General features: G+C 43.3%; 3 protein-coding genes across 7 annotated transcripts in view; all 3 read right to left on the bottom strand.

Moving 5' to 3' along the window:
• Positions 1–566: 566 nt before the first annotated feature.
• LOC113040343 (lymphoid-restricted membrane protein) lies at positions 567–5,996 on the bottom strand. Of its 3 annotated transcripts, XM_026198701.1 has the most exons (12): positions 5,784–5,996; positions 5,538–5,668; positions 5,442–5,472; positions 5,224–5,364; positions 1,829–1,960; positions 1,593–1,737; positions 1,447–1,493; positions 1,307–1,354; positions 1,150–1,214; positions 1,014–1,085; positions 833–937; positions 567–760 (listed from the first exon to the last, which is right to left on the bottom strand). In XM_026198701.1, the coding sequence occupies exons 2-12, from the start codon at positions 5,666–5,668 to the stop codon at positions 616–618; spliced, it is 1,062 nt and encodes a 353-aa protein (XP_026054486.1). In that variant the 5' UTR covers positions 5,784–5,996; the 3' UTR covers positions 567–615. The 3 variants fall into 3 exon arrangements, with proteins under 3 accessions (XP_026054486.1, XP_026054485.1, XP_026054487.1); XM_026198700.1 differs by having other exon boundaries at positions 5,538–5,996; XM_026198702.1 differs by having other exon boundaries at positions 1,459–1,493; positions 5,538–5,996.
• Positions 5,997–10,953: 4,957 nt separating this feature from the next.
• LOC113040339 (peroxisome proliferator-activated receptor delta-like) lies at positions 10,954–19,554 on the bottom strand. 3 transcript variants are annotated; one of them, XM_026198694.1, is made up of 9 exons: positions 19,404–19,554; positions 14,992–15,358; positions 14,775–14,914; positions 14,366–14,504; positions 14,076–14,278; positions 13,785–13,991; positions 12,617–12,860; positions 12,275–12,539; positions 10,954–11,857 (listed from the first exon to the last, which is right to left on the bottom strand). In XM_026198694.1, the coding sequence occupies exons 2-8, from the start codon at positions 15,332–15,334 to the stop codon at positions 12,292–12,294; spliced, it is 1,524 nt and encodes a 507-aa protein (XP_026054479.1). In that variant the 5' UTR covers positions 15,335–15,358; positions 19,404–19,554; the 3' UTR covers positions 10,954–11,857; positions 12,275–12,291. The 3 variants fall into 3 exon arrangements, with proteins under 3 accessions (XP_026054479.1, XP_026054480.1, XP_026054478.1); XM_026198695.1 differs by having other exon boundaries at positions 10,954–11,860; positions 12,278–12,539; XM_026198693.1 differs by having other exon boundaries at positions 10,954–12,539.
• Positions 19,555–20,758: 1,204 nt separating this feature from the next.
• Positions 20,759–27,826, bottom strand: part of def6b (DEF6 guanine nucleotide exchange factor b) — an 8,014-nt gene continuing 946 nt past the window's right edge. Inside the window, exons 2-11 of the mRNA XM_026198692.1 lie at positions 27,742–27,826; positions 27,449–27,628; positions 27,121–27,348; positions 25,994–26,140; positions 25,798–25,906; positions 25,295–25,593; positions 24,668–24,834; positions 21,351–21,549; positions 21,187–21,277; positions 20,759–21,052 (exon numbers count right to left, since the gene is read on the bottom strand). The exon at positions 27,742–27,826 is cut by the window's right edge and continues 56 nt beyond it. Coding sequence (XP_026054477.1) covers positions 20,889–21,052; positions 21,187–21,277; positions 21,351–21,549; positions 24,668–24,834; positions 25,295–25,593; positions 25,798–25,906; positions 25,994–26,140; positions 27,121–27,348; positions 27,449–27,628; positions 27,742–27,826 — 1,669 coding nt within the window. The 3' untranslated portion in view covers positions 20,759–20,888. The remainder of the gene's footprint in view (positions 21,053–21,186; positions 21,278–21,350; positions 21,550–24,667; positions 24,835–25,294; positions 25,594–25,797; positions 25,907–25,993; positions 26,141–27,120; positions 27,349–27,448; positions 27,629–27,741) is intronic.

Here is a 27,826-nt window from a genome sequence, read left to right as displayed (position 1 = left end):
GGCATTTTGTTTTAGCGTTAAGCATTTTTTTTTACATGTGTACGTGTATATGTAAAAAAAAAAAAAAAAAGTTTACTTTTGTAAACTAGCTTCTTCCTTACTGCCTGTGTGAATATCCCCTTACACACCGCTTATTTGTTAGTGATTGAAGCTGTTTTAACGCTTCTAAGGACGAAAGAGCAGACAGAAGTGTTTATAAAGCTCCGGGGAGAGAACGATGAGCTCTTCACCGGCGTCTTGCTTGGCGCTGTCACGGTTGCTAGGCGACAGGATATGAGCAACGGTTAAGGGAGGGAACTGAAAGAAGGGTAGGCTGTCCAAATTCACAAACACCGACTTCCGGTTTTTGCGGTCGTCGGAGGACCCATCCTCCTTCAACCGGGTAGGAAGGATCCTAAGGAGGATGCAGACCCTGAATTTGGACACAGCGACTGTAATCCAGTTAAGTTCATCTGCGGTGCTCTGTGATGAGTGAATGAGGAAATAACTCACCACTGCCACCTGGTGGAAACACAGTCAATCACACTCCACCCACTCAAAACAGAAACGAACAGTCTTTCATGATCCAGTTTTTACAGAATGTTTATTCTAAGATCAGATAGCTACACTAAACCATCAGTTGTTTATACAAACGCTCATGACAACACATAAAAGAACCAACATCAGCATCAGCAGGACGAATACAAGCAAAGACATTCTGACGATGCTTCCGCATGTAGACCTCCAGGACAACAGGGGGCGCTGTAGTGGAGCGAGACATCTGCAAACATCACACAGCATGTCCATGGTATTATTTATGCACATAAAATATGATAATTACATGTAAACATACAGCTCTCGGTTGGGCTCCTCCCCTCGTTTTGACTCCTCCCCCTTAAATGCGCGTCCTGTAGGAGAATAACGACGGCGATGGCGCAGTGACGTGATTTGCGTTGGACTGGTGAATACAAACTGTGGTTACATGCACTTACATAGTGTACGAACACATCTGAAGAGTACTGGTTGTGTTTTACCTTTGAAACACGCTGCTGTCATCGTCTTGGTTTAGACTGCTCGCGGGAGAATCGTCTGGAACTACTTCCTGTCTGAGAGAGGCGGGAAATTAATTAAGTTTAACCTACTCTCAAATTTAAGGACGTGTGGTTTTACCTCCTGTCCTTTGCATCCAAACTAGCCTTGCAGTTCTCCAGAAACGAAGCCTCTAGATGCTTCAACTGCAGAGATAAAAACCCACCAAGACTCACGGAAACATTCAGATGCTAAACCTGAAGAAACGAATGCTGGAATAAGGTCCATAAACACGAACCTCAGACTGAGTCGGGAGGAAGGTGATGCTGACCCTGCGCCGTGTCGGCTACAACAAAAAAACACAAGCTAGTTCTGAACTCCCATTCTATGGAAAAGAGTGGTCTTTAAGAGGTACAGAGGTACTTAGATGAGTCTTACATGATCAGTTACCTGTTGTGATGAATATCTGAAGAGCTCTCGATCATCTGCTTGAGGAAAACTCTAGTTATATAAGAGTACAGGTTTATTCTAATGCTGTGATGTGATTCTCAGATGTCCTCCAGGCCACTAGGGGCAGCACTGACCTGTGGAGTCACTGTGCAATCGACCTTTCCTCCTGTGGAGCAGCTTTCTGACCTCCAGCATCTCCTCGCTCTCTGTAGCGTGACGTCTCTTGAGATGCTCCATGTGTACTGACATCAGCTCCACTGCGTGACTGACACGCGCTTCCTGATGCAGGCAAAACATGAACAGTGCATGGTTAATGTTACTGACTGTGGTGTGACGTCTTTGGTTTGAGGTGTTTGATTTCGTAACGTACCTGGTGTGCAGCTCCGAGCATCTCTGCTGTTTTGAGGACATTGTCCATGTTGCTCTCAAGCATCTGCAGGTTGTTCTCCATCTGCTGCACCATCTTTTTGCTGTCCGCCTCATGTAGGCGCTCATACAACACCTACAAGATGACACAAACCCTTCCCAACACTCTTGCAACTCTTGGACAATGTCCCCACAACACTCTCACAATCTCTTCATAAAGTTCTCAACTATTTTATAACCCCCTTGCAAACATCCTCACAATCCTCTAACCATGCACCCATGATTTCCCCAATAACACCCCCAATCACAACCTTCTTAAAACTCTCACACTTCTCATATAATCCTTCACAACCCACTCACAATGTACCCAAAATGCCCTCAATATGCTCCGACGTCACAACTCTTTCACAATGCTCTATCAACCCTCTCATAGCAAATTTTCCCACAAGTGCTCTCCCAAAGCACTATTCCACAACCCTCCCACAATAACCTACAACAATCTCTAAACCCTCTCACAATGCTCCATAATATGTCACACAACACAACGCTCCAATAACTATCTCACAACATCCACACAACCCTCTAACAAAAAAAACTCTAAACAGTGTTCCAAAATCCTTCTCACAATGCTTCCAAAAACCTTAACCCTTTCACAATCCCCTGACCATACAGCCACTCCCACAATGCTTTCACAACACTCCCAAGACACTCCCACAATCATTACACAACACTCCCACAACATGCTCACAATGCTCCCACAACTATTCCACAACACTCTCTCACAACGCTCTCTCATAACACTCCCACAACCCTCTCACAACGCTCCCACACAACCCTCTCACAACACTCTCACAACACTTCCACAACACTCCCACAACGCTCTCTTAAAACCCTCCCACAATGCTCCCACAAAACTCTCTCACAACGCTTCCACAACGCTCTCTCAACGCTCTCTCACAACGCTCCCACAACGCTCTCTCACAACCCTCTCACAACACTCCCAAAACACTCCCACAACGCTCTCTTAAAACCCTCCCACAACGCTCTCTTAAAACCCTCCCACAACGCTCTCTCACAACCCTCTCACAACGCTCCCACAACACTCCCACAACGCTCTCTTAAAACCCTCCCACAACGCTCTCTCACAACCCTCTCACAACGATCCCACAAAACTCTCTCACAACGCTTCCACAACTATTCCACAACACTCTCTCACAACGCTCTCTCATAACACTCCCACAACCCTCTCACAACGCTCCCACACAACCCTCTCACAACACTCTCACAACACTTCCACAACACTCCCACAACGCTCTCTTAAAACCCTCCCACAACGCTCCCACAAAACTCTCTCACAACGCTTCCACAACGCTCTCTCAACGCTCTCTCACAACGCTCCCACAACGCTCTCTCACAACCCTCTCACAACACTCCCACAACACTCCCACAACGCTCTCTTAAAACCCTCCCACAACGCTCTCTTAAAACCCTCCCACAACGCTCTCTCACAACCCTCTCACAACGCTCCCACAACACTCCCACAACGCTCTCTTAAAACCCTCCCACAACGCTCTCTCACAACCCTCTCACAACGCTCCCACAAAACTCTCTCACAACGCTTCCACAACTCTCTCTCACAACCCTCTCACAACGCTCCCACAACGCTCTCTCACAACACTCCCACAACGCTCTCTCACAACGCTCTCTCACAACCCTCTCACAACACTCCCACAACGCTCTCTCACAACCCTCTCACAACGCTACCACAACACTCCCACAACGCTCTCTTAAAACCCTCCCACAACGCTCTCTCACAACCCTCTCACAACGCTCCCACAAAAATCTCTCACAACGCTTCCACAACTCTCTCTCACAACCCTCTCACAACGCTCCCACAACGCTCTCTCACAACACTCCCACAACGCTCTCTCACAACGCTCCCACAACGCTCTCTCACAACCCTCTCACAACACTCCCACAACGCTCTCTCACAACCCTCTCACAACGCTCTCTCACAACGCTCTCTCACAACGCTCTCTCACAACGCTCTCTCACAACACTCCCACAACGCTCTCTCACAACACTCCCACAACGCTCTCTCACAACCCTCTCACAACGCTCTCTCACAACCCTCTCACAACGCTCCCACAAAACTCTCTCACAACGCTTCCACAACTCTCTCTCACAACCCTCTCACAACGCTCCCACAACGCTCTCTCACAACACTCCCACAACGCTCTCTCACAACGCTCCCACAACGCTCTCTCACAACCCTCTCACAACACTCCCACAACGCTCTCTCACAACCCTCTCACAACGCTCCCACAACACTCCCACAACGCTCTCTTAAAACCCTCCCACAACGCTCTCTCACAACCCTCTCACAACGCTCCCACAAAAATCTCTCACAACGCTTCCACAACTCTCTCTCACAACCCTCTCACAACGCTCCCACAACGCTCTCTCACAACACTCCCACAACGCTCCCACAACGCTCTCTCACAACCCTCTCACAACACTCCCACAACGCTCTCTCACAACCCTCTCACAACGCTCTCTCACAACGCTCTCTCACAACGCTCTCTCACAACGCTCTCTCACAACACTCCCACAACGCTCTCTCACAACCCTCTCACAACGCTCTCTCACAACGCTCTCTCACAACACTCCCACAACTCTCTCTCACAACGCTCTCTCACAACGCTCTCTCACAACCCTCTCACAACGCTCTCTCAAAACGCTCTCTCACAACGCTCTCTCACAACACTCCCACAACGCTCTCTCACAACACTCCCACAACGCTCTCTCACAACCCTCTCACAACGCTCTCTCACAACCCTCTCACAACGCTCCCACAAAACTCTCTCACAACGCTTCCACAACTCTCTCTCACAACGCTCCCACAACGCTCTCTCACAACCCTCTCACAACGCTCCCACAACGCTCTCTCACAACACTCCCACAACGCTCTCTCACAACGCTCCCACAACGCTCTCTCACAACCCTCTCACAACACTCCCACAACGCTCTCTCACAACCCTCTCACAACGCTCCCACAAAACTCTCTCACAACGCTTCCACAACTCTCTCTCACAACGCTCCCACAACGCTCTCTCACAACCCTCTCACAACGCTCCCACAACGCTCTCTCACAACGCTCCCACAACGCTCTCTCACAACGCTCCCACAACGCTCTCTCACAACCCTCTCACAGCACTCCCACAACTCTCTCTCACAACGCTCCCCAACGCTCTCTCACAACCCTCTCACAACGCTCCCAAAACGCTCCCATACAACCCTCTCACAATGCTCCCATACAACCCTTTAACAACGCTCCCACAACGCTCTATCACAACACTCTCTCAGCTCTCAGTATCGTCTCAGGTGTGTCTGTGGTACCTGCAGCATCTCTCTGCTCTGTCTCAGCTCTCTCTGCAGGTTCTCTTCTGCGACGCAGCGCTCGTGTCGCTCAGCCTGCAGCCGCTGGGTCAGTGTGTACTGGTCACAGTGAAACCCCACTGCAATCTGGGTAAACGCGCTCTGTGTGTGTTTTACAGAGGTTACTGACATCTGGAGATGTTCAGATCTACACCTGACATATATTCAGACAGACTCACCTCCACCTCCTCCTCCGTCATCTCCACACTGCTGTGAGAAACACTTCCTGTTAGCGTTAGCACTAGCACACAGTGTGTGTTTCATCGGGTCTTTACCTCTTTAATCCCAGTCGCTCCATGATGGATAAACTCTCCCAGGAGGCCGCCAGCAGTGTCTGTGTATCCTCATCGCTGTCATCACTGTCTCCCAGTGCTCCAGCAGAATCATCACGGCCTGATTCATTCATCTGCTCATAAAACACGGTGTAATCTAGAGTGAAGCGTCTGCAGTCCGTTCAGAGATAAAGAGTCAGTGCTAATCTTCTTAACACTCTTCAGGTCTGAACACTGATCTGGAATCACCTGTGGAGAAGTGAAGCAGCTCTACACACACAACACCACTGACCCCAGAGCAGCACCACAGCAGATCAGTGAGGAGCCACCACAGACCAGACACTCAGAACACTGAGACTCCAGAGGTCAGAGGTCACCAGTCACAGGATAGCAGAGGACTGATAATCCTATGAATACATTCAATTATTTATTAAAAACTTGGAAATTTCAATGAATTTACTATATCTAACAAAATAAATGAAAAGAAATGCAATTATTTAATAAACTAATTTTTAATTAAAATAATTCTTATTTGTTTACATTTTATTATTGTTGTTTTTTTATTATTGTTTTTCATAAATTAACAAACGTACTAAATCTGTTTTTTGCAAATAATTAAAACAAGGAATTAAAATAAATATATACATTTTAATTTTCTCCCTTTGTGAAACTCTAAAAAGTGAAATGCATGGTGTATTTCCAGATATGACCACGAGAGGACGCTACAGAAGTCACCGTTTGAGCACCTCAGAGTCAGAGCACAAGAGCTGAACTCTGACAGTCTTCTAGAAAGCTGAGGAAGCGTCCTCACTGACTCCTGAGATCCACTCTTTATGAATGTGTAAGACACAACACTTCATTCATGCGTGTGCGAAGCCCCATGATTTCAGAGCTGATCCGTCTAATCTGTACTAGGCTGATTTCAGCATCTCATGTGACCAAATCCTGTTTGAAATCCTAAAATGCTTTTGTTTTGTGCTCGGACTCAGCGTGAGGCAGAATCCGGACTGGAATCAGACGCTTGCTGAGACACAGAACACACACAATAGAGAGGGGCCACATTGTTCATACAACATCTGTGGAGCACGTTTCACACACACACACACACACACACACACACACACCCTTAAAACAAACAAAGATAATACAACACACACATACCAACACAAACGTTATCACGTGTAATGACAATCATAATCAGATCCACATGATTGTTCTGTTCCCGCGTTTGCTTCGTGAATCTTGACCTTATGGAGAGGAAACCAATCGAACAGAATGCAGGGTCACGACCTTCAGCTGAGGAGGAAATATACATAACAGACAGGAAACCACCTGACAGACGAACACAACTCAGAGGAAGAGAACATAGCCTTGAGAACCCTGCACTCACCCTCACGCCGTGATACAACACCACTGACTCTCAAAACACACGATGAGCCTCAGAAACATCCCACTGACCGGTGAAACACCATCTGAGACCCAAAACACCATCTGAGACCAAAAACACCATCTGAAACCCCAAAACACCATCTGAGACCCAAAACACCATCTGAAACCCAAAAACACCCCATTCACCCTCATGATCCTCTTAAACAGCCAGAAACTCCTTAAGTACTTATTCAATCTCAAAAACACCCCAATGATCCCCTAAAACACCCAGCTACCCCAAAATGCCCAGAAACCCATGAACACCCAGATTACTCCCCAAACATTTAATGTCACTCAGAAACACCCCAAAGATTTCCTGGAACACACAGTGACCCTCAAAAATGTCCAGAAGTTCACAACACCCAGATTACTCCCTAAATATATGTCCCTCAGAAACACCTCAAGGACACCCAGTTACCCTCAAAACCACCAAATGAATCTCCAAAACACCCAGATTACTCCCTAAACACTTACTGAACCACACAACACTTCAATGAACCCCTAAAACACCCAGTGACCCCAAAAATTGCCAAGGAACTCTGAAACACCCAGATTACTCCCTAAATTCTTAAAATGTCCCTCAAAAACACCCCAGTGATTTCGTAGGACACACAGTGACCCTCAAAAATGTCCATAAACTCAAAACAACCAAATTACCTAATAATTATAGATCCCTAATAACAACCCCCGTGATCCTCTAAAACACCCAAGGGAAGTTCCAACACACCCTGAGTGCTCCCTTAATACTTCATGACCCCTAAATGATCCCCTAAAACATCAACTGACCTTCAGCAACACCTTCTAAAACTCTCAAAACCTCACATTACCCTCAAAATACCCCAGTGACCCCCTAAAGCACCCAGTGACTCCCAAAGTGATGATAGATGGCGATCCGAGTAGAGCGCTTCGAAACAGTGAATCGGTGAGTTTCAAAAGCTTTACGTCACCCTTCACTATGTGCTTTCTGAAAATCATCACAAGCCAAGTCGAAATCTGAAAATGAATGGTGCCTTTGATCTTATTTGTTAGTGAACAGGGTTTATACAGAGATTCTTACATTGAATTTACCTTTTTACCACCTATTTTACTACCATCACAATATTTTTACTCAATGTGTCAAAGAGTAACAATTACATAAAAATTAGAAGCCAGACTGGACCTTTAGAATGAACAGCTACACAATGTGTAATAATAAAGTGCAATCGTACACTACAGGGGTGGTTCTAGGGTGAGGGGAGATCCGGGGCTTAGCCCACAAAAATCCATGGATGTGACTTTTTATTTTAATAAATCAGAAAGATTTACCTTGTTTAAAATATACAAAAACAATAAAAACAAATTTAAGACATTTTATTTAAAGTATTGAGGAAAATACATTTGCTTTTTGCAAACAAAAATTAAGAATTGCAAAACAAATGAAACATCGTGAAAGCAATGATTTTGCAATACATATTTTCCATGGTCATATCTATTAATTTATTTGCAACGCTGCTTTTATTTTGCGTGTCAGTCTAGTTTGAGCTTGCGATACCATTTTTCTTTTGCGCTTCACTTTTCTGCACGTCACTCTTTGTGGCACTGTTTTGACGTGGGGGCGTGGAAGTGACGTCATCAGCCCGAGACGCAGCTCCAGGCTGATCCAGGTCCTGTCATGATGAGCAGAGACTTGGATCGTTTATTTTTATTCAGTAGCATTAAAACATTCATGTTTTCGTTTTATTTACTTTATTAACAAATGAATGTGTATTAGAAGCGTTTGCTCAAGTTAAAGAAGTTGCTAACATGAAAATCTGCTGTTTATTTCTCTCGATGTGCATACTTTTATAGCATTATGTGTATTGGGATCGCGAATCATTTGAGTCAGTTCGGGAGTTCGGAGCGGGATCGCGAATCATTTGAGTCAATTTGGGGATCGCGAATCATTTGAATCAGCTCGGGAGTTCGTAGAGGTTTCGCGAATCATTTGAGTCAATTTGGGCATCACGAATCATTTGAATCAGTTCGGGAGTTCGGAGCGGGATCGCGAATCATTTGAGTCAATTTGGGGATCGCGAATAATTTGAATAAGTTCGGGAGTTCGGAGCGGGATCGCGAATCATTTGAGTCAATTTGGGGATCGCGAATCATTTGAGTCAGTTCGGGAGTTCGTAGCGGGATCGCGAATCATTTGAGTCAGTTCGGGAGTTCGGAGCGGAATCGCGAATCATTTGAGTCAATTTGGGGATCGCGAATCATTTGAGTCAGTTCGGGAGTTCGTAGCGGGATCGCGAATCATTTGAGTCAGTTCGGGAGTTCGGAGCGGAATCGCGAATCATTTGAGTCAATTTGGGGATCGCGAATCATTTGAATCAGCTCGGGAGTTCGTAGCGTTTTCGCGAATCATTTGAATAAGTTCGGGAGTTCGTAGCGGGATCGCGAATCATTTGAGTCATCTGACTCCAGTTTGGGAGTTCAAAGCGTGATCGCGAATCATTTGAGTCAGTTTGAGGATCGCGAATCATTTGAATCAGTTCGGGAGTTCGTAGCGGTTTCGTGATTCATTTGAGTCAGTTTGGGGTTCGCAAATCATATCTGTATATGGATAGGCATTTTTAACTAATTTAGTAGCTAGTTATAATTACGTTTTCCAGCTTGTTTAGGTGTGAAATTTAATCTCGTATTTTTTGTTTTAATGATGTGCCTTTTAATAGTATCAAGTTTATTAAAAAACTAAACAAATCGTGCCTAAAAAGTGACACATCTAGGCTAATGTAAAGTTACATGATGAAGTCATACTAGTGCGTGTGGCGCGTGTGCATTTCGAGTGCGTTCTTTCACTGCATTATTCGGTGTATTCAAATGAATTTATGAATGCATGTGAATGATCACAAAATTCAAGATATGAACCCTTTGTGCCAAAAGGGTTCTTTCTTGTCATTATAGAACCTTTTTAGCATAAAAGGTTCTTTGGAGTTGAGTAAAGAACCCTATGGTTCTATATAGAACCCCAATGATCCCTTTCTTCTAAGAGTTTGTTATCACTATAATAACAGTATTTCATTAATAAACAAATAAATTCAACACTGGACACAAGCCAAGCACTGTCCAACACAGAGAGAGAGAGAGAGAGAGAGAGAGAGAGAAACATCAAACAGAAAACACAAAGCCTCTCTTTGAAACGAATTTCATTTTGTATTAATTTTATCTTAATTTTAATCCATGTTTCATTATTTTGTATAAATCACAACACGTTCAGACATGAACCGAAACTCCTAGGCTACTCGCTTCACAAACCTAAACACATTAGAAATATCCTATATCTATTATCTACAGAAAGCTTGAAATTTCTACTTTTAAACAGAACCATTCAAAACTAAATACAAGTAGGCTATAGGCTAATCCGTAAGAAATGCATTTTTCTCCGGCGCGTTCACTACTGCGAAGATCGCGAGTCAGTGTCAGGAGATTTGAACTAATTTCCAGGCATCATAACATTGCAAAAGGAAATTGTAATATTTTTGTATTACTATTTTAGTATGATGAACATTCACCCGCCAGTGTGGCGGATAGCCTTTTGAGATTTACTCGCCAAACCGAAAATCTAACCGCACTTGGCGCTTGTTAATTTCGGACCCTGGCGACCCTACCGCGGGCCGTAGTTTGGACACCCATGATATAGAGCCAGTTAGATGGGGATTCGAAAAGTTTCTACCTCGGCAGATGACGTTTACTACTTTTTACTACTTTTCACTGGCCTTAATTTGGCATAATTTAATTTACTACCTTTTACAACCCTGGTGAATCACTTGAACCCAATTATCATGTCACGAGTCTGAATCAATCAGAGCGGTTCCAGCGTAAACGACTCACTCAATTGATTCGGTTCGTCTTTTTACCAGGTGACACCCAAAAACACCCACTTACCTCTAAAATAATCTCTCTTTGAACATAAAAGACTTTGGTTCAGTCTGAACACAAGCATGTTGAGGAATGAAGCCAGAAGAAGCATTAGTGTGGTTGTACACTCTAGAGATTTATTCAGATGTTTTACAAAAGCCCGTAGGAAACATCAGCGGTCGCTCGTCCTCATCACAGACGTGTTCCCCTCGTTCACATCACCAGGAAACTGTGACAGGAAGACCATCCATTCAGAACAGATTCACAGCATGTCTACATGATCCAGTTAGCAGCACAACCACGCAAACAACATCCGACTGAGGTCAAAGGTCACGGGTGAGACAGGAACAGCGTTATGCTATGCTCGATTGGGGACGTCGTGTTTACGGCCACAGCCATTATTCAGGAAACTAAGTGATAAAGCGTTATTAAATAACATTAATATAAACTCCGGAGACAGATATTCGATCTCTGATATGAGCTCTGATGAAAATGTGATCACAGCATCATTTCTCAAAAACACAAACTGGAAGAAACACACAGAAAAAAATGGAAAGTTTGAGGTTTGCAAGTTGTAATGACGTTCTGTCAGTGATTGGGGAAGATCCCTGCTAAGAGGAACCAGCCTAAACTGGTCTTAGCTAGTCTCGTAGCTGGTTTGTAGAGAGGTTTTATCTGGGAGACCAGTTTAAGCATTGTTTTATTATAATAAACTTGTCTTAAAGCATTTAGGATTAGTATAAGTTTTGTGTCGTTTCATAACGATTTGATCCACAATGAAAACAACGCAAGTGCTTGTTGCATTCTCAATGCTGCCACAAGGGGCGCTCTAGGGAACATTAGCATTAAAGTTAGCTCAACTACTATCCAGTTAAAGTTAGTTAAACGTGTTTACATGTAGCTAACAGAGAAATAACATAGTTTAATAACATTAATTTGACGGAAACTCTAACGCCTCCTTCAGTACTGAGGTTTGTTACCGCCACACGAACACAAACGCATACGTTTGAATACAACAATGCGCTCGCATGTTGCGTTAGCGTATGTACGTAGTGTGTTTTTGGCTTTATAAGCAACATAACGAAAGGCTAGCTTGCGAATGACCCAAACAAATGAGAAAATGGAACGGATTTCAAGAATAGCAGCAACCTTTGGTTTTTAACTTCAGACGGCGAAATAGCTTTAATAGATTTAAGTATTTCTTAAGTGTCTTACTGGTCAATGTGTTTTTGTGACACTGTGCTGTCAAAGACATTTTCGTCCCCATCATGAACAGGAATGCACTGATGCGATCTGAAGACGGAGGAAATCTGATGCGAATGTTATCGTCTCTGATCCGTGACAAAGTTAGAGTTAAGTTTGCGCTGACTCCATCAGCGACAAGTCGTCGGTTTTATAAAAACACCAGCTCTGAAGGTCACAGTGATCGGTCGGCGTGCCTGGAATGGTTCGATCAGTACATGTCTTTGTAGATCTCCTGCAGCAGCGGGTGCAGCGACGTCTCGGACTCCGTCTTCTTGATCTTCTGCACCAGCAGGGCGTTCTCCGTCACCAGCTGTCGCAGATCCGCCAGCTTCTGCAGCAGTTTGGGGAAGATGAAGCTGGCGTCGGGATGATTGAGCTGCAGGTGATGGTTCAGGGCCTGGAGGATGTTGTCCTGGATCTCCTCCACCTGGTGGACGTTCATGAGACCTGGACGATCTACATACGAGCACAATTTTATTAGCGCAGCTATGTACAGAACTTACTTGAGATACTTCACATTAACCCCCTCTCACCTCCACAGAGGATGATAGCAGCCACGAAGAGCGCGAGGTCGCTGTCGTCCAGCTCGAGAGCGTTAAACCTCACGGCGAACTCAAACTTGGGCTCCATGATCTCGTTGAAGGGTTTTCGCAGACTGCGCAGGAACTCTCTGGTGACGAAGCCCCGCCCATTGGCCACCAGCAGCCCGTCTTTATTCATGAGCGACGGCAGCATGGCGAAGATGGCCTCGTGCACCCCGTACTTCAGCAGCGTCACCTGCAGGAGCGGAGGACAGCTAGCTGAACGCATTTCTGTGCGAACCATTCTTACGTAAACTTAAAAAACTTAAAAATAAAATTCACTGAAGAATGGTTTTCTTAGAATAATATACGTTCTGCTTGCGTTTAATGAGACAAATTTGTATGCTATAATGTCTTTTAAGATTTATTCACACAAAGATTTGTATTGCCGGCATTAAATGCATTGATTTATGCAACTTATATATTGTATGATTTATACAACTTTTTTACAAAAAGCGAAATATGTTACATCAAATGTACTCACGAACTTCTTAACGAACGTTTTACACAGCAACTTATTCTGATTGTATTTGGTGAATAAAATTCAATGCAACATTTTACGACTGATCTTCAGAGAAATAACTTTTTTTTTTAAAGAAAAAAAATGTGTACTAAAATTTGTTCAGCTCACATTTCGTTAAACTAATCAATGGTATATTTTACATGAGGATAATTTTAGCTACAAACAGTTTACAAATAAATGCTTGGGTTTTTGGGAAATTTTTGCAACAGCGAGAAATGTTTTACAGTCGGTTTAAGTTGTGGGATACAGCACGCATTTTGGATTCTGCATGTGTTTAACGAATTGCATTAGATGCGACAATTTGCATTCAATCATTTTACACACAATTTTAATTAATTAGTTTGCAAGTTTTATGAAACAAATTGAATGCAACATTTTCACTTCACTTCATGATTGATCCACACAAAAATATGTTCAGCTCGTTTTAACTTAACCGAATGCGCAATTTGCGCAATAATGAATTTACGAATGAAGTAGATAACTGCATTGTTTCAATCCAGTAAAGTAGACTGAGCTTGCACTTATTTTTCTAGTTTAATTTTTTTTTACATAGTTGAAATTTGTATTTTTAACGCAACACCCCCCACACTGCATTACCTGGTCATTCAAGAAAAGGTCAATGAATCCGGGGATGCTTTTGGAGAACTCTGTGAGTTCTCGTACGGTTTCCACGGTCGTGCACTGGCAGCGGTAAAACACGTGCACGCCGATCTCCTTATTGGACGGAGCTCCGTTAATCACCTGATTCCAGACCAGCCCGTTCTCCGCCTGCCACAGCGAGTCCATGTCATGAATGACAAACGGCTGAAGGACACATAGAGAAAGAACGCTTGGTTTTCACAACTGTGTTTATGTGCAGGCCTGTTTTACTTTTGCCATGTGAGTTACCGGGCTTGCGCTGGTCTTCCCCGTCAGGATGTTGCGAGCTTTCTTCTTGGTCATGTTCAGGTTCTTCAGGTAGGCGTTGTTGACCCGTTTGGCGAGAGATTTCAGATCTGAGCCGCTGGTGTTCGGAGAGCTCTTTTCTCCTGCTAACAGACCCGCGACTAGCTTACGCTTCTCCGCCTCCGGCATCCGCCCGTATCGGATCGCTACAAGCACAGAATCTCATTCAACACGCTAGAAGGTCACCTTTGTTTTATTGTTTGCTAATGTGTCTTGTCGTTCGTTTCGCTCACCGTCATGGGACATCCCGTGCATCAGACACTTCTGAAAACGACAGAACTGACATTTATTCCGACTTTTCTTTTGGATCTTACAGCTGCGCTCGCATTTCTCATATTCCAGCTTCATACGAATGGTCCTCCGAAAAAACCCCTGAGAGAAAAAGAGACACTTTGTACTTATGCATGACACATTTTACAGTTCATTTACACAGAAATGCCTTATGTATATGTTCACTGAACTGCATTAAATGCAACGATCTGACTTAAATGACTTTACGAATGATTTCACAAAAAGTCATTTATTCATAAACAGTTGTTCTGGCCAGATTTCGTTGAACTAATTTAATGTTACAATTTATGCAAGATAGATGTGATTTACTAGTGTATCAAAAATGTTCAGTGTGTGAGCATGACCTCTGACCTTGCAGCCCTCACAGGCATGAACGCCGTAGTGGAACCCTGACGCTCTGTCTCCACAGATGCGACACTCCATGTTAAGCCCCGCCCCCTCCACACGGCCCTGCAGGAGCTGCTCCGACAGAGATGATGCTTTGGCGAGATCTACACACAAATGCACAGTCAAACACTTCAGACGTCTTCTAAACGAACATAGCGTGTGAAACTAATCATCCAATCACCTGTGGAGGCTTCAGGACTGGCTGTGTTGCGGCTCGTGTTGCTCTGCTCTTCCTGTTCGTTTGCCTCCTGCTGATTCGTCTCCCAGCTAAGCTCCTCCCCCTGCAGATCCATGCCGTCCTCAGGCTCCACCCTCAAGTCCAGCTCCAGGTTAAGCTCCGCCCCCGCGCCCAGCTCACACAGCACGTCCTGTAAGTGTTTGTCGTCTGGCCCCTCCCCCGGGCTACTGCAGGGGGAGGAGTCTCTTTTCACCACACAGACTCCGCCCACCACACCGGGGTCTCTGCGTAATCTGCTCCTCGCGGAGTCTCTTCCTTCCATCTCCAGAAACTCAAAGACGCTCATGCGCCGCGGCGATCATAACAGCACCTGAGAGACGCAAATACAGTAGTTTACGATTTATCTAAACAAACATGATGTTTTATACGTTGTGTCTTAACAAACATAAAGTATATTAGAAAAACACTTACATAAAGCAGGGTAAATCTAGTTAACTAGAACACCATAAAAATAAAAAAAACACGTTCATTACTTAAAATAAAATATATGTTGAATCAAATAAACGTATAATATAAAAATACTTTATAAAGTAGGATTATTTTAGTTAACTTAATGAAATATTACATTTAATAAATTTTTTCATCTGTGTGTTTTTCATCTGAGAGAGAGAGAGAGTGAGAGAGAGAGAGAGAGAGAGAGAGAGTGTAATGTGTGTAATGTGTGTATTCGAGGAACGGTTGCGATAACACAAGACTGATTGGACAGCTGTAGGTTGTTCAGAAGACACCGGAGCCCCACAGTACGCCCACCCCCGACCGACCGCCGCACGGCATTCTGGGAACTAACACACACCAGCTGTAGAGACACGAGACGACTGCGGCCGAACCGAAGCAAAGCTAAGCATTCCCAGACTGACAGAGACGTCTGACACACACACACACACACACGCACACACACGCACACACGCGGTCAGATGAAACCTCTGTGGGTGTATTTCTCAGTATCAGTTCCCAGAAGCACCCAGTGAACCTCAGCCAACGGGGAGCAGAGGTCAGCGAGAGGCACACACACACACACTCTGTGGTTGAGTCCTCAAGTTTGGAGAGTGTGTTTACACATCCCAAAACTATGATGAAGTGATTTGATGATCACAAGCTTGCTCTAACGCACACATGACTTATATTCACAGTAACTGCTTGAAATCACCATACGTTTTATTTTAATCTACAATTATAATCCACTTTACAACAAGATTAAAACAAGTTTTATTTTATGGTTCGTCTACAGTTACTAGAATCTCCTGAAGTGATAAAATACATTTAATAAAATGAAATAGCAGTTAGTTATATTTTAGGGTTAGTCTGTGTTTATTATAAATTGCTTTAATTTATAATTTTACTGAAAAAAATTAAGGTCTACAGTAATGAAACAAAATATAATAAAACGATAAAGTTAAATAAAATGAGTTTTGCTTTAGGGTTTGTCTTTGGTAATTATAAATAATTTACTAACAAATCAAACAAATAACTCACTAAATAAATATTATAGTGTAGTATATTATAGTATTTAATGCCATGTCATCATTAAATGTATTTTATTTATTTGTTTTTGCAACGAAAATAGCAACTACAACAAATACAATACAAACAGGCAAACAAACAAACACAAGTTAAATCAAAATCAATAAAATCAGATAAGCGCAAGTTTTATTTTAGGGTTAGTCTGCATTCATTAGAACTTTGTTTCTTACTTTAAAACACAACTATATAAACACAATAAAATATTTAGCCACAAATAGCCAAAAAGTTTTATTAAAGAGTTAGTGCATAGTCTGTTTTACTACAAAACTAAACAAACTAAATAAATTAAACCGAGCTTAAGTTTATTTCAGGGTTGGTGTATAGTCACTATGATCTGCTTCCAGGAACCCAAAGTGTGTTTAGACAAATAAACAAGAGCACAGATCATCCTGAAACACACCGTTCTCCTACAAACCTCTCTCTGTGTGACTGGATTGGTCAGCTGAGATCTATGTGGGTCAGTGTGTGGATCAATGAGTGTGTTCAAACACCGCAGATCTCCGAAAAACCTCCAGCACTGCAGCAGATCAGCTGGTTTAATCTGAGCGGGGTCAGAGGTCACCACCGGGGCGCAGCGTAACCTCAGGTTGTGTAAATCCACATGGGCTTCAGAATCTTTTTTTTAATCCGCAGTCATTTCATACTAAAAATGTCAACGTTTCATAACGTTTTTCTTTATTTACTTTCAAAAAATGGAAGCGAAATGTGACAACATGCCCCGCAGGTAGGGTACATTGTAACATTATCAACTGATAGCTTAAAATGTTATCTGATCTCGTTAAAAAATATATATATAGACAATACTAAAATATTTAGTCAAAAAATTTTTATGTACATGTAGAATGCAGTACAATAGTATTCCATTCTGAACGCTCAAATGACCTTTTGACCCCAACGATGTGAAGGCAGCTGACCTTTGACCTCTTATAAAAAGCCAAACTCAGGTCAGACCTGTAAAAGCAGAGATCATGGGACTGGAAGCATCAGCGTCACTTGAGGTTGACGAGTTCGTTAGCACGGGTGATTCTGGGTGACGGTCCTCTCCGTCTCCAAGCCAATTAGCGCTCGTTAGCATTCATTAGCTGCTCATTAGATGCTTTTGTACGACAGAAGCCAATAAACTGGTTCATCAGGCCAGTACATCAGGGTCACAAGGGGGACTGACCATTTGGAGAGGTCGTCGTTTCCATGGAACAAGAATTGCGACATAAGTTTTAGGTTAATTACATATTATTGTCAACTTTTGGCCACACGACAGTGTCGATTTTGCGGTTTCTATGGGAACAATAATTGCGATGGAAATTTCTACACTACAAATGTATTTGATTAAACACTTTTTAAAATGGCACAAAGTCTTGTGGCTTCTACTAAATATCATAATCACTAAATCTCACAGCCTGCAGTGCATCGGTCAGGAAATGTTTACATATTATAACTAAAAATCTCTATTACGAAAAACAATTATGTCCAGAGATGACCGGATTTCCAAAAGCCCTCTCATTGGTCAAATGGCTATGTCCAGAACATGTTATTTTGTCAACTCATGGCCAAATGACGTAGCATCACTTTTTACTGTTAACGCAAGAAACAAGAATCACAACGGAAACGTTCAACGCTACGGATTTGGCAGTTGAAAACTTTTCCCATCACCAGAACCTCGCAGTCCATCGAAACATTTATCGCTAAAAATCAATTCCTCTATAATGTGTGCGATTTTTTTCCCATCCAGAACTGTTAACTTTTGACCACACGACAAAATGTCGCTTTTTCGCAAACTCTTGCGTTAAACAAACGCTGACATTTAACGGTGGTTTAGCAAAAAATAACATTTGAAATTAAGACAACGCAAGTTTGCAAAGTATTTTCCCATTTGTTTGTCAAAATATCCTTCAATGAAAAGTTGTGAAGCAAGCCACTGGCTCAAAGATGACTTTCCAAATTTGCGAAATGTTACCGAACTGAAGTCACTTTCGCAAACTCTTATACGAATACTGTGAGACAGAAGACAGAGAGACTGGGAAAATCACAAGAGCTGATATTTATACAGCGAGGAAGGAAGGAAGGAACCCCTCTCAAACAGACGCTGGATGCCTAAAATCAAAAAAACGAAGGTGAAAAAGAAGAGAGAAGACCACAAGGACACTGACGAAGCAGATCTACGACTGTCCCTCTGAGAAAAACTGAGCTAGTTCACTTCATTACATATCTCTAGCAGTTTACTGACCATAGTTTTACTTCAAATAAAACCAACAAATATAACAACATGCTTACTGTGGTAAACACATAATAACTATGGTTTAGCTACACTAACCATTGTTTAAAAACTGTAAATGTGAATGCGCCCTAAAACAAGGTTACCACACTTTAACTGTAATTAAACCATGTTTATTTTTCATAAGGGATGACACACACTACAGAGTATCTGCTGTCTCTGAACGGGTGCCACCACAAACATCTCAAAGGTCACATCAGCATATTTTCGGCTGGCGACTCTGGACTTGACGGCTTCTGCGTGTTTGTATTTTTGCATAACGTTGAACTTGTGATGAATGAAAACGCTTTAAACGGCTCTCCAGTGACGTAGCAGCCGTTAAACCGGAGTGTTTGATCGGTTTGTAAACACACACACACACACTGAGGGGCGTCCCGAAATCACCCCAGAACAACTTTCACCGACGGACTAAACTCATCTATCTATCTATATATCTACAGTTACGTGTCATCAACTCCTCGCGTGATCGGTCAATACAAACTATTTTTGAAACTTCACGCGAGCGCACATCTGAACGGTCATCATGTGAGCGCGCGCGGAAACGAACGGAAAACGGACTCACGCGTCAGAGCGAACGATCCCGTCGGTTTCCTCCGTTATTCTCCGGTGGGATCCTCGGAATCCGCGGAACGCTTCATGTTGACCGGGACTCGCTCCGCTGCATCACACCGGAGTCCCGACGGACGGCGCGAGCGCTCCGGTGTGACGTCACCGCAGCTCATGTCACTTAACCCTATCAGGGCTTTAGTTCGCGGACGTGCAGCCTTCCTTTTCATATTTATTAACTGAAATAAATTGTCGCTTAATCTCTTAACTTGACAGAGAACAAGAAAGGCGATAGCCTATTAAAATATTAATTAATAATATAATAATATATTAAAATATTAATATTATGACGATCGTTTTGGCAATACCACTGATACATAAAGTTTTCCTCTGTAGTTATTATTATTATTCATTTAATTATTATTATTATTTTTGTTTAGTTTTTTAGTTATCTCCATGTATTTAATGTTGTATGTTAAACTTAACTAGCTGTAATTTGTATCCCCTTTTATTTTAAAATATATGCGTATCCAGACAAGTGCTGCATTCTGAAAATGTGCTTTTAATATTTTTGTTTACGTGGGAATTCGCTTCACTTCCGGTCAGCGCCAGCAGAGGTCGCTGTCCGCCGCATGAATCATAAACTCCGACTGACTTTGTAAACTTCAGATTTAAACCGCGTTCTTGTTTTAACATCCGGGCGGTGTGTGAAGGCTTGTAACTCATTATTTTCCCGCGTATAAGAAGGGCATCATTTGTGCTTCTTCACACTATTTGAGTCAAATTAGATGACAAAAGTGTAAAAAAAAAAAAAACACTGCAGAGTCGCAGATATTTAGTCTTTCCACTCGTTTATTTTCCTCTCGTGACAGTAAGTGAGAGATAAAGAGCACAGTTCATCTTCACGAGCTCAGCATCTTCTGCTCACACAGGAAACAGGAAGTCAAACCACAGCTGCTTCACCACAAATCATACAGCAATAACAACAAAAAGGAAAATATATTTCAGTTTCAATTATGATTTCAGCTATGCTTCATTCACAGTCAATTTCATAAAGAATAGTGAACTAAAAAAAATAAAAATGTGCTTGAAAATGTGATAAACAAATGGATGCTCTGCAGTGAATGGGTGCCGTCAGAATGAGAGCTGATAAAAACATCACAAGTAATCCACAGCACTCCAGTCCATCAGTCAATGTCATTAAGACGTCTTAATGCTGGATTTGTTTAATCTTTTGTCTTCTCCAGATGTTCACTGATGGACTGGAGTGCTGTGGATTATTGTGATGTCTTTATCAGCTCTTATTCTGACGGCACCCATTCACTGCAGAGCATCCATTGAGGATACACTGATGCAATGCTGCATTTCTACACATCTGAAGAGGAAACAAATCTTGGACGGCCTGAGGGTTGAACACATTTTCAGCACATTTTCACTATAGACTGAACAATTTCTTCAAGTTTATGAAGTGCTATGTCAGTTGTGCTAATTTCTGTCAGGTTTATACAGCTTCAGCGTCAGTCGGCTCTTTGTTTTCGTTGTCACCGCAGTCCATGTTCTCACAGTGGAGGCTGTTCTGTTTCTGTGGAGGTCTGGATTCGCTCTCGCTGACCGAGGGGATGCGGACCGGAGGAGCGAGAAGATTACTAGAAGACCCTCTCCTGTCTTTAAAAGAATGGAACAGTAGAGCAGATTATCACCAGGAATCGATTGGAGTCAGTGTGCATCGGCCTTGATTCTGTGCAGAAATTAAATAGGGTTTTATGAATTTTAAAGCAAATACAAAGAATCTAACCAACCTCCAGGGCCGATGGGGTGCATCAGGCGGTTCATCTGCACGTTCCAGTGTTTGACGCTTGTGCTGGCCTGTCGGAGTTTGCGCTGCGCGGCCTGCGGATGACACACGTTCATGAGTGCAGAGGTACATGTGAGTAACGCGAAACTAGCACGGCACTGAGCTCACCGCGATGTCCTGGTCCACTCTGCGTCGGCTGGCTCGCACTTTGTCCAGCTGTTGCTGGGCCTCATCCAGAGCCTGCGACTTTTTCTCCATCTCCTGCAGGAGCTCCTGTTTCTCACGCTGGGTCTGCTGGAGCTGCTCCTCCTGGTCCTCCTGCAGCGCCAGCAGAGACTTCACCTTCTCCTCCTCCTCCGCCAGCAGCCTGCCAACACACAACCAAACACTAGCGCTAAACACCAGAGAGAAACTCACTAGAAATGATAACGCTAGCACAGCTAAACACCAGAAACATCCACGTTAACACAGCTAAATACCAGAAACATAGATGTTAACACAGCTAAACACCAGAAACATCCACGTTAACACAGCTAAACACCAGAAATGGTAACGCTAGCACAGCTAAACACTAGAAATGGTAACGCTAGCACAGCTAAACACCAGAAACATCCACGTTAACACAGCTAAACACCAGAAACATCCACACTACCACAGCTTAACACCAGAAATGGTAACGCTAGCACAGCTAAACACCAGAAATATCGATGCTAACACAGCTAAACACCAGAAATGGTAACGCTAGCACAGCTTAACACCAGAAACATCCACGTTAGCACAGCTAAACACCAGAAATGGTAACGCTAGCACAGCTAAACACCAGACACATCCACGTTAACACAGCTAAACACCAGACACATCCACGTTAGCACAGCTAAACACCAGACACATCCACGTTAGCACAGCTAAACACCAGACACATCCACGTTAGCACAGCTAAACACCAGACACATCCACGTTAACACAGCTAAACACCAGACACATCCACGTTAGCACAGCTAAACACCAGACACATCCACGTTAACAGAGCTAAACACCAGACACATCCACGTTAGCACAGCTAAACACCAGACACATCCACGTTAACACAGCTAAACACCAGACACATCCACGTTAGCACAGCTAAACACCAGACACATCCACGTTAGCACAGCTAAACACCAGACACATCCACGTTAACACAGCTAAACACCAGACACATCCACGTTAGCACAGCTAAACACCAGACACATCCACGTTAACACAGCTAAACACCAGAAACATCCACGCTTACACAGCTAAATACCAGAAACATCCACGTTAACACAGCTAAACACCAGAAACATCCACGCTTACACAGCTAAATACCAGAAACATCCACGTTAACACAGCTAAACACCAGAAACATCCACGCTTACACAGCTAAATACCAGAAACATCCACGTTAACACAGCTAAACACCAGAAACATCCACGTTAACACAGCTAAACACCAGAAACATCCACGCTTACACAGCTAAATACCAGAAACATCCACGTTAACACAGCTAAATACCAGAAACATCCACGCTTACACAGCTAAATACCAGACACATCCACGTTAACACAGCTAAACACCAGAAACATCCACGCTTACACAGCTAAATACCAGAAACATCCACGTTAGCACAGCTAAATACCAGAAACATCCATGCTAACACAGCTAAACACCAGAAACATCCATGCTAACACAGCTAAATACCTGAAACATCCACGTTAACACAGCTAAATACCAGAAACATCCATGCTAACACAGCTAAATACCAGAAACATCCACGTTAACACAGCTAAATACCAGAAACATCCACGTTAACACAGCTAAATACCAGAAACATCCATGCTAACACAGCTAAATACCAGAAACATCCATGCTAACACAGCTAAATACCAGAAACATCCACGTTAACACAGATAAACACCAGAAACATCCACGTTAACACAGCTAAATACCAGAAACATTGATGCTAAAAAAAGCTGAACACCTGAAATGGATCTATTTAAAAAAAAATGTTGTTAAGCTGTGTTAAATTACTAAGTCATTAGAGGAGCAACTAAACACTAGCTTGAACTGTGTTGGAGGTTTATTTATGGAGTGAAACATCGGTTAGACAGAGAAAGCACACTTGAAATCAGTGTCTGATGATAATGCAGAAAAACAAATGTAGACGTGTGCAATATTTACTGAGACACCAAACCACCACACAGATGACAGGAAGTGTCACGAGTACGGTGTGTGTGTATGTTTAATATTTATTTTATATATATATTTTATATAAATAACTAGGTATGTCTATATTAACTAATTTACATTTAAGAAATGAATAAAATGTTTGCATATATATATGTTCCCAAATAAATATCTAAATGTGTTTAAATAAAACTATGAAGGTCTACATGCTATGTCTCTTTTATATGAATATTGAAATATAAAAACATTTTATATGAGTGTGTGTCTGATGCGTTTGTTGATTTTTAAGTTCTTAGGCGGAGCTTACCGACAACCTTTCTGTCTCTCTCTCTCTCTCTGTATGTCTCTCTGGAGTGTGTTTATATGTGTGTGAGTGTGTGTGAGACAGTGTGTGTGTCTTTGTGTGCGTGTGTGACAGTGTGCGTGAGTGTGTGTGTGTGTGTGTGTGTGTGTGAGTGTGAGTGTGCGTGTGTGACAGTGTGCTTGTGTGTGTGTGTGTCTCTCTCTCTGTGTGTGTGTGTGTGTGTGTGTGTGTGTGTGAGTGCTCTTGTTTTTGTATCATATCAGGACACAACTCTGTATAATGACATGGGTATGACACAGGTATTACAAGGAGAGGGTTCTTATGAGGACATAACCCATGTCCCCATTTTTCAAAACACTTATAAATCATACAGAATGAGTTTTTTTGAGAAAGTAAAAATGCAAAAGTTTCCTGTGAGGGTTAGGGTTAGGTGTAGGGTTGGTGAAGGGACAGTTTCTACAGTATAAAAACCATTACACCTATGGGATGAACACACTTTACACAGAAACAAACGTGTGTGTGTGTGTGTGTGTGTGTGAGACAGTGTGCATGAGTTTGTGTGTGTGTGTGTGTTATGTTTACGTGTGAGACAGTGTGTGTGGGTGTTTGTGTGTGTGTGTGTGTGTGTGTTATGTTTACTTGTGAGACAGTGTGTGTGGGTGTTTGTGTGTGTGTGTGTGTGTTATGTTTACTTGTGAGACAGTGTGTGTGGGTGTTTGTGTGGGTGTTTGTGTGTGTGTGTGTGTGTGTGTGTGTGTGTTATGTTTACTTGTGAGATAGTGTGTGTGCGTGTTTGTGTGTGTGTGAGTGTGTGTGTGTTATGTTTACGTGTGAAACAGTGTGTGTGGGTGTTTGTGTGTGTGTCTGTGTGTGTGTGTGAGTGTGTGTGTCTGTGTGTGTGTGTGTGTGTGTGCGTGTGTGTGTGTATGTGTGTCTGTGTGTATGTGTGAGACAGTGTGTGGGTATGCATGTGTACCTGGTCTGTGTGTATCTGTAGGTCTCCTCTTCCTGTCTCGCTCTGATCTGTTGCTCGAGAGCTTCCTGTAGTCTGTGATGAAGATCTTCCAGCTCTCTGATTCTCCGCTGCTGGTGTTCGGCCTCCAGATCACGAACCGCCACCTCTGCACGTAGATTCGCCCGCGCCTGACACACACACACACACACACACACACACACACACACACACACACACACACACACACACACACACACACACACTCTGTCTGTATGAGCTTCCTATTCACTTACAGTGTTCAGGGTTTCTTTTTTTGTTTTTTGCACAGTGTAGTTTGTAAAAACTGATTGTTCTCACTGCTGTACCTTTTGCGGACCCCAGCCCCGGGTCCCACGAACCCACTATTTGTCCATTTGCCCAATATTAAGATTTATATAAATGACTTGTGTTCTAGGAAAGTTCAGCTCAATTAAAATAGTATTATTATTCTTTATTATTCTTATAAATTAATATAATTGTCTTTTAATTTACACTCAACGTTTTGTTTTTAGATTTTGAATGAACCATGTAAGTGAATGCTGTAGAATCATCTAGTTTGCTGTTGTTTAAGCAGTGCACTCGTATCTGTTAGTCGTGTGTTGTGTTCACCTCCTGTGCCTCCTGTAGCTGTCTCTGCAGGGTCTTCTGCAGCTCCTCGTGCTGACTGCGTCTCCTCTGCTCCTCGTGCTGCAGCGAGGCCTGGGCCTGTCTCTGCGCCTCCTTCAGGAGCTCCAGCTCCGCCAGCTGCTCCTCACGCTCCCCCTGCAGCTCCGTCAGCCTCCGCGTCTCCTCCGCCCGCAGCGCACGCCTCCTCTCCCGCTCCTCTCGCAGCTCCCTCCGCCGCTCCTTCAGCTCCTCGTGCAGCGAGACCCGGCCTTCAGCGGAGAGACGCAGAGCCGTCTGGAGCGCTGCCAGAAGACACATATATATATATACACACACGTAATAAACATACACAGCACACACACATTTAATATGCAAACAAAAACTTTTATTTTGGATGCATGTAATCGTCTGACAGCACTAATAAAAATACAATAAAACCATCTGTAAAACGGCATGCATCTGCAGTGTGCTATCAGATGCAGTTTGAGGTTTCTGCACACACACACCGGTGATCCACTCCTGTCTCTGTCTGGAGTCTGGCGCGCTGATCTCGAAGGTTTTGTTGAGCGTCTTGACACAGAACATGCATCTCTTCCCGTCTCGGTCCGTCAGCACCTGCGGATCACAGTCAGTCAGACGCGGGTCACACACACACAGAAGCGCTCCGGACACACACACAGTCACAGGAGAACACACACACACCTCCACGCAGCAGTTCTGGTCCACCTCGATCACACCCTTACAGTCCCTGCAGTCCTCGCTGATGTAGTACGAGAGCGAGCCGGGCTTCAGACAGAACCAGCGCTCCGTCCAGTTCCTGCGCAGGTGACCCTTCTTCCACAGATAGCCCTGAAACACATCCAGAACCAGAAGACATCAGCTTCATCTCCACACACACAGTACAACACACTTCTTTATTTGTTATTAAACAGAGAGTTCAGTCCTTGATTCTGATTGGCTGAGACACGTTCAGAGCTGTTCTCAATTACTCTACAAGCACAAACCTCTTTGTTTACTTCTGTGTGTTGCTCGGCAACCACTTTAACCACAACTGTTTCTGAGGAACTACATTGTTTGGTGGAAGAATACTGTTTATATTAATGTCATTGCACTTTATTTGCTCTGTTTTATTTAGTGAAACTTTACTACATTTATTGAATAACTGTTTTATAAAACCAATGAATTTATATCAGCTAACACCACTCGTAATCCAGAATGATGTTTCGATAGTTGGAAATTTACAAAATACCTTCATGGAGCATGATCTTTACCTGATATCCTTATGAAAAAATACATTATTCTACCCATACAATAAAATAATACAACAACTAATACTCAATCTTAAACCGCTGAAATATAATTACTCTACAAACACACACCTCTTTGTTTATTTCTGTGTTGCTCGGCAACCACTTTGTTGGAACCACACCTGGTTCTTATTTTTATTATATTTATTGTGTATATATAAATACACACACATGCATGTATATATTTAGAAAAATGTTATGTTTATAAATATATCAATGCATAATACTAGTCAAAAATTTAGTTTTGATGGTAGGAAATTTACAAAATATCTTTTTGGAACATGATCTTTAATTGATTTCCATATTAAAAAATGTATAATTTTGACTCATACAATGTATTGTTGGCTATTGCACATATTGTCTACAAATCTATCCAACCAAAAATCAATCTTAAACTGCTAAAATATAACTCGAATCTGAGCAAACAAGTTGTTTCCGTTCGCTCTCCACTCCCCATTAATGCTAATAAATGGAAACATGGAAACCCAAACGCTGGCGCGAGTAGATGAGCGGACCACACACCTCCTTCAGCACGTTCCCCACCATCTCCCTGTAGACCTTCTCCACAGCCACACGGATGCTGTCTCCATCCAGTCCTCGGCTGACGGCGGCCGTGTTGACCACGTCCAGGAAGCTCCAGACGCTCAGACCGTCCTTCTGTACAGCGTCCTGCGACAGGAACTCCTCCAGCTCCACACAGGTCAGCTCCACCGGCATCACACTGCTGACCTTCCTCAGCAGATACTCCGCCTGGACACAGACACCACACAACACATCCAGCATCGCTCACTAGATGAGAAGGTCCTAACTGAATTTCCCATGGTTCCCGAACAGGTAGGTGTGTGTTCACCTCCTCCGGCACGAGTGTGAGAGGATATCTGTCGTCCGCCAGGAAGTTAAAGAGACACCAGAGCCGCATGGAGTCCTGATTGGACAGAACGCGCTGCGCATCGGGACGGTAGTTCTTCTTAGAGCAGAGAGTCCAGCACAGCTCGTCAACTTCCTCCTTAACAAAGGTCCCCTCGATCACCTGATCACACAACAGTCATCATCATCGCAGTTATTCAGATTTACTGGGGATTTGGGGTTATCTTCACATTGATACGTCTTAACCGAGAGTCTTGTGTGCTTGTGTCACTGTACCTTGTCCAGAATGAACTGATTCAGGTAGGGCATGTACCCCTGACTGGATACAGGACCGTCGTCATCATCGCTGAAGTGTCTCTCG

Source organism: Carassius auratus, chromosome 22 (genome assembly GCF_003368295.1).
Source record: "Carassius auratus strain Wakin chromosome 22, ASM336829v1, whole genome shotgun sequence".
Classification (NCBI taxonomy): domain Eukaryota; kingdom Metazoa; phylum Chordata; class Actinopteri; order Cypriniformes; family Cyprinidae; genus Carassius; species Carassius auratus.
This window is presented reverse-complemented; position numbering and strand designations above follow the sequence as displayed.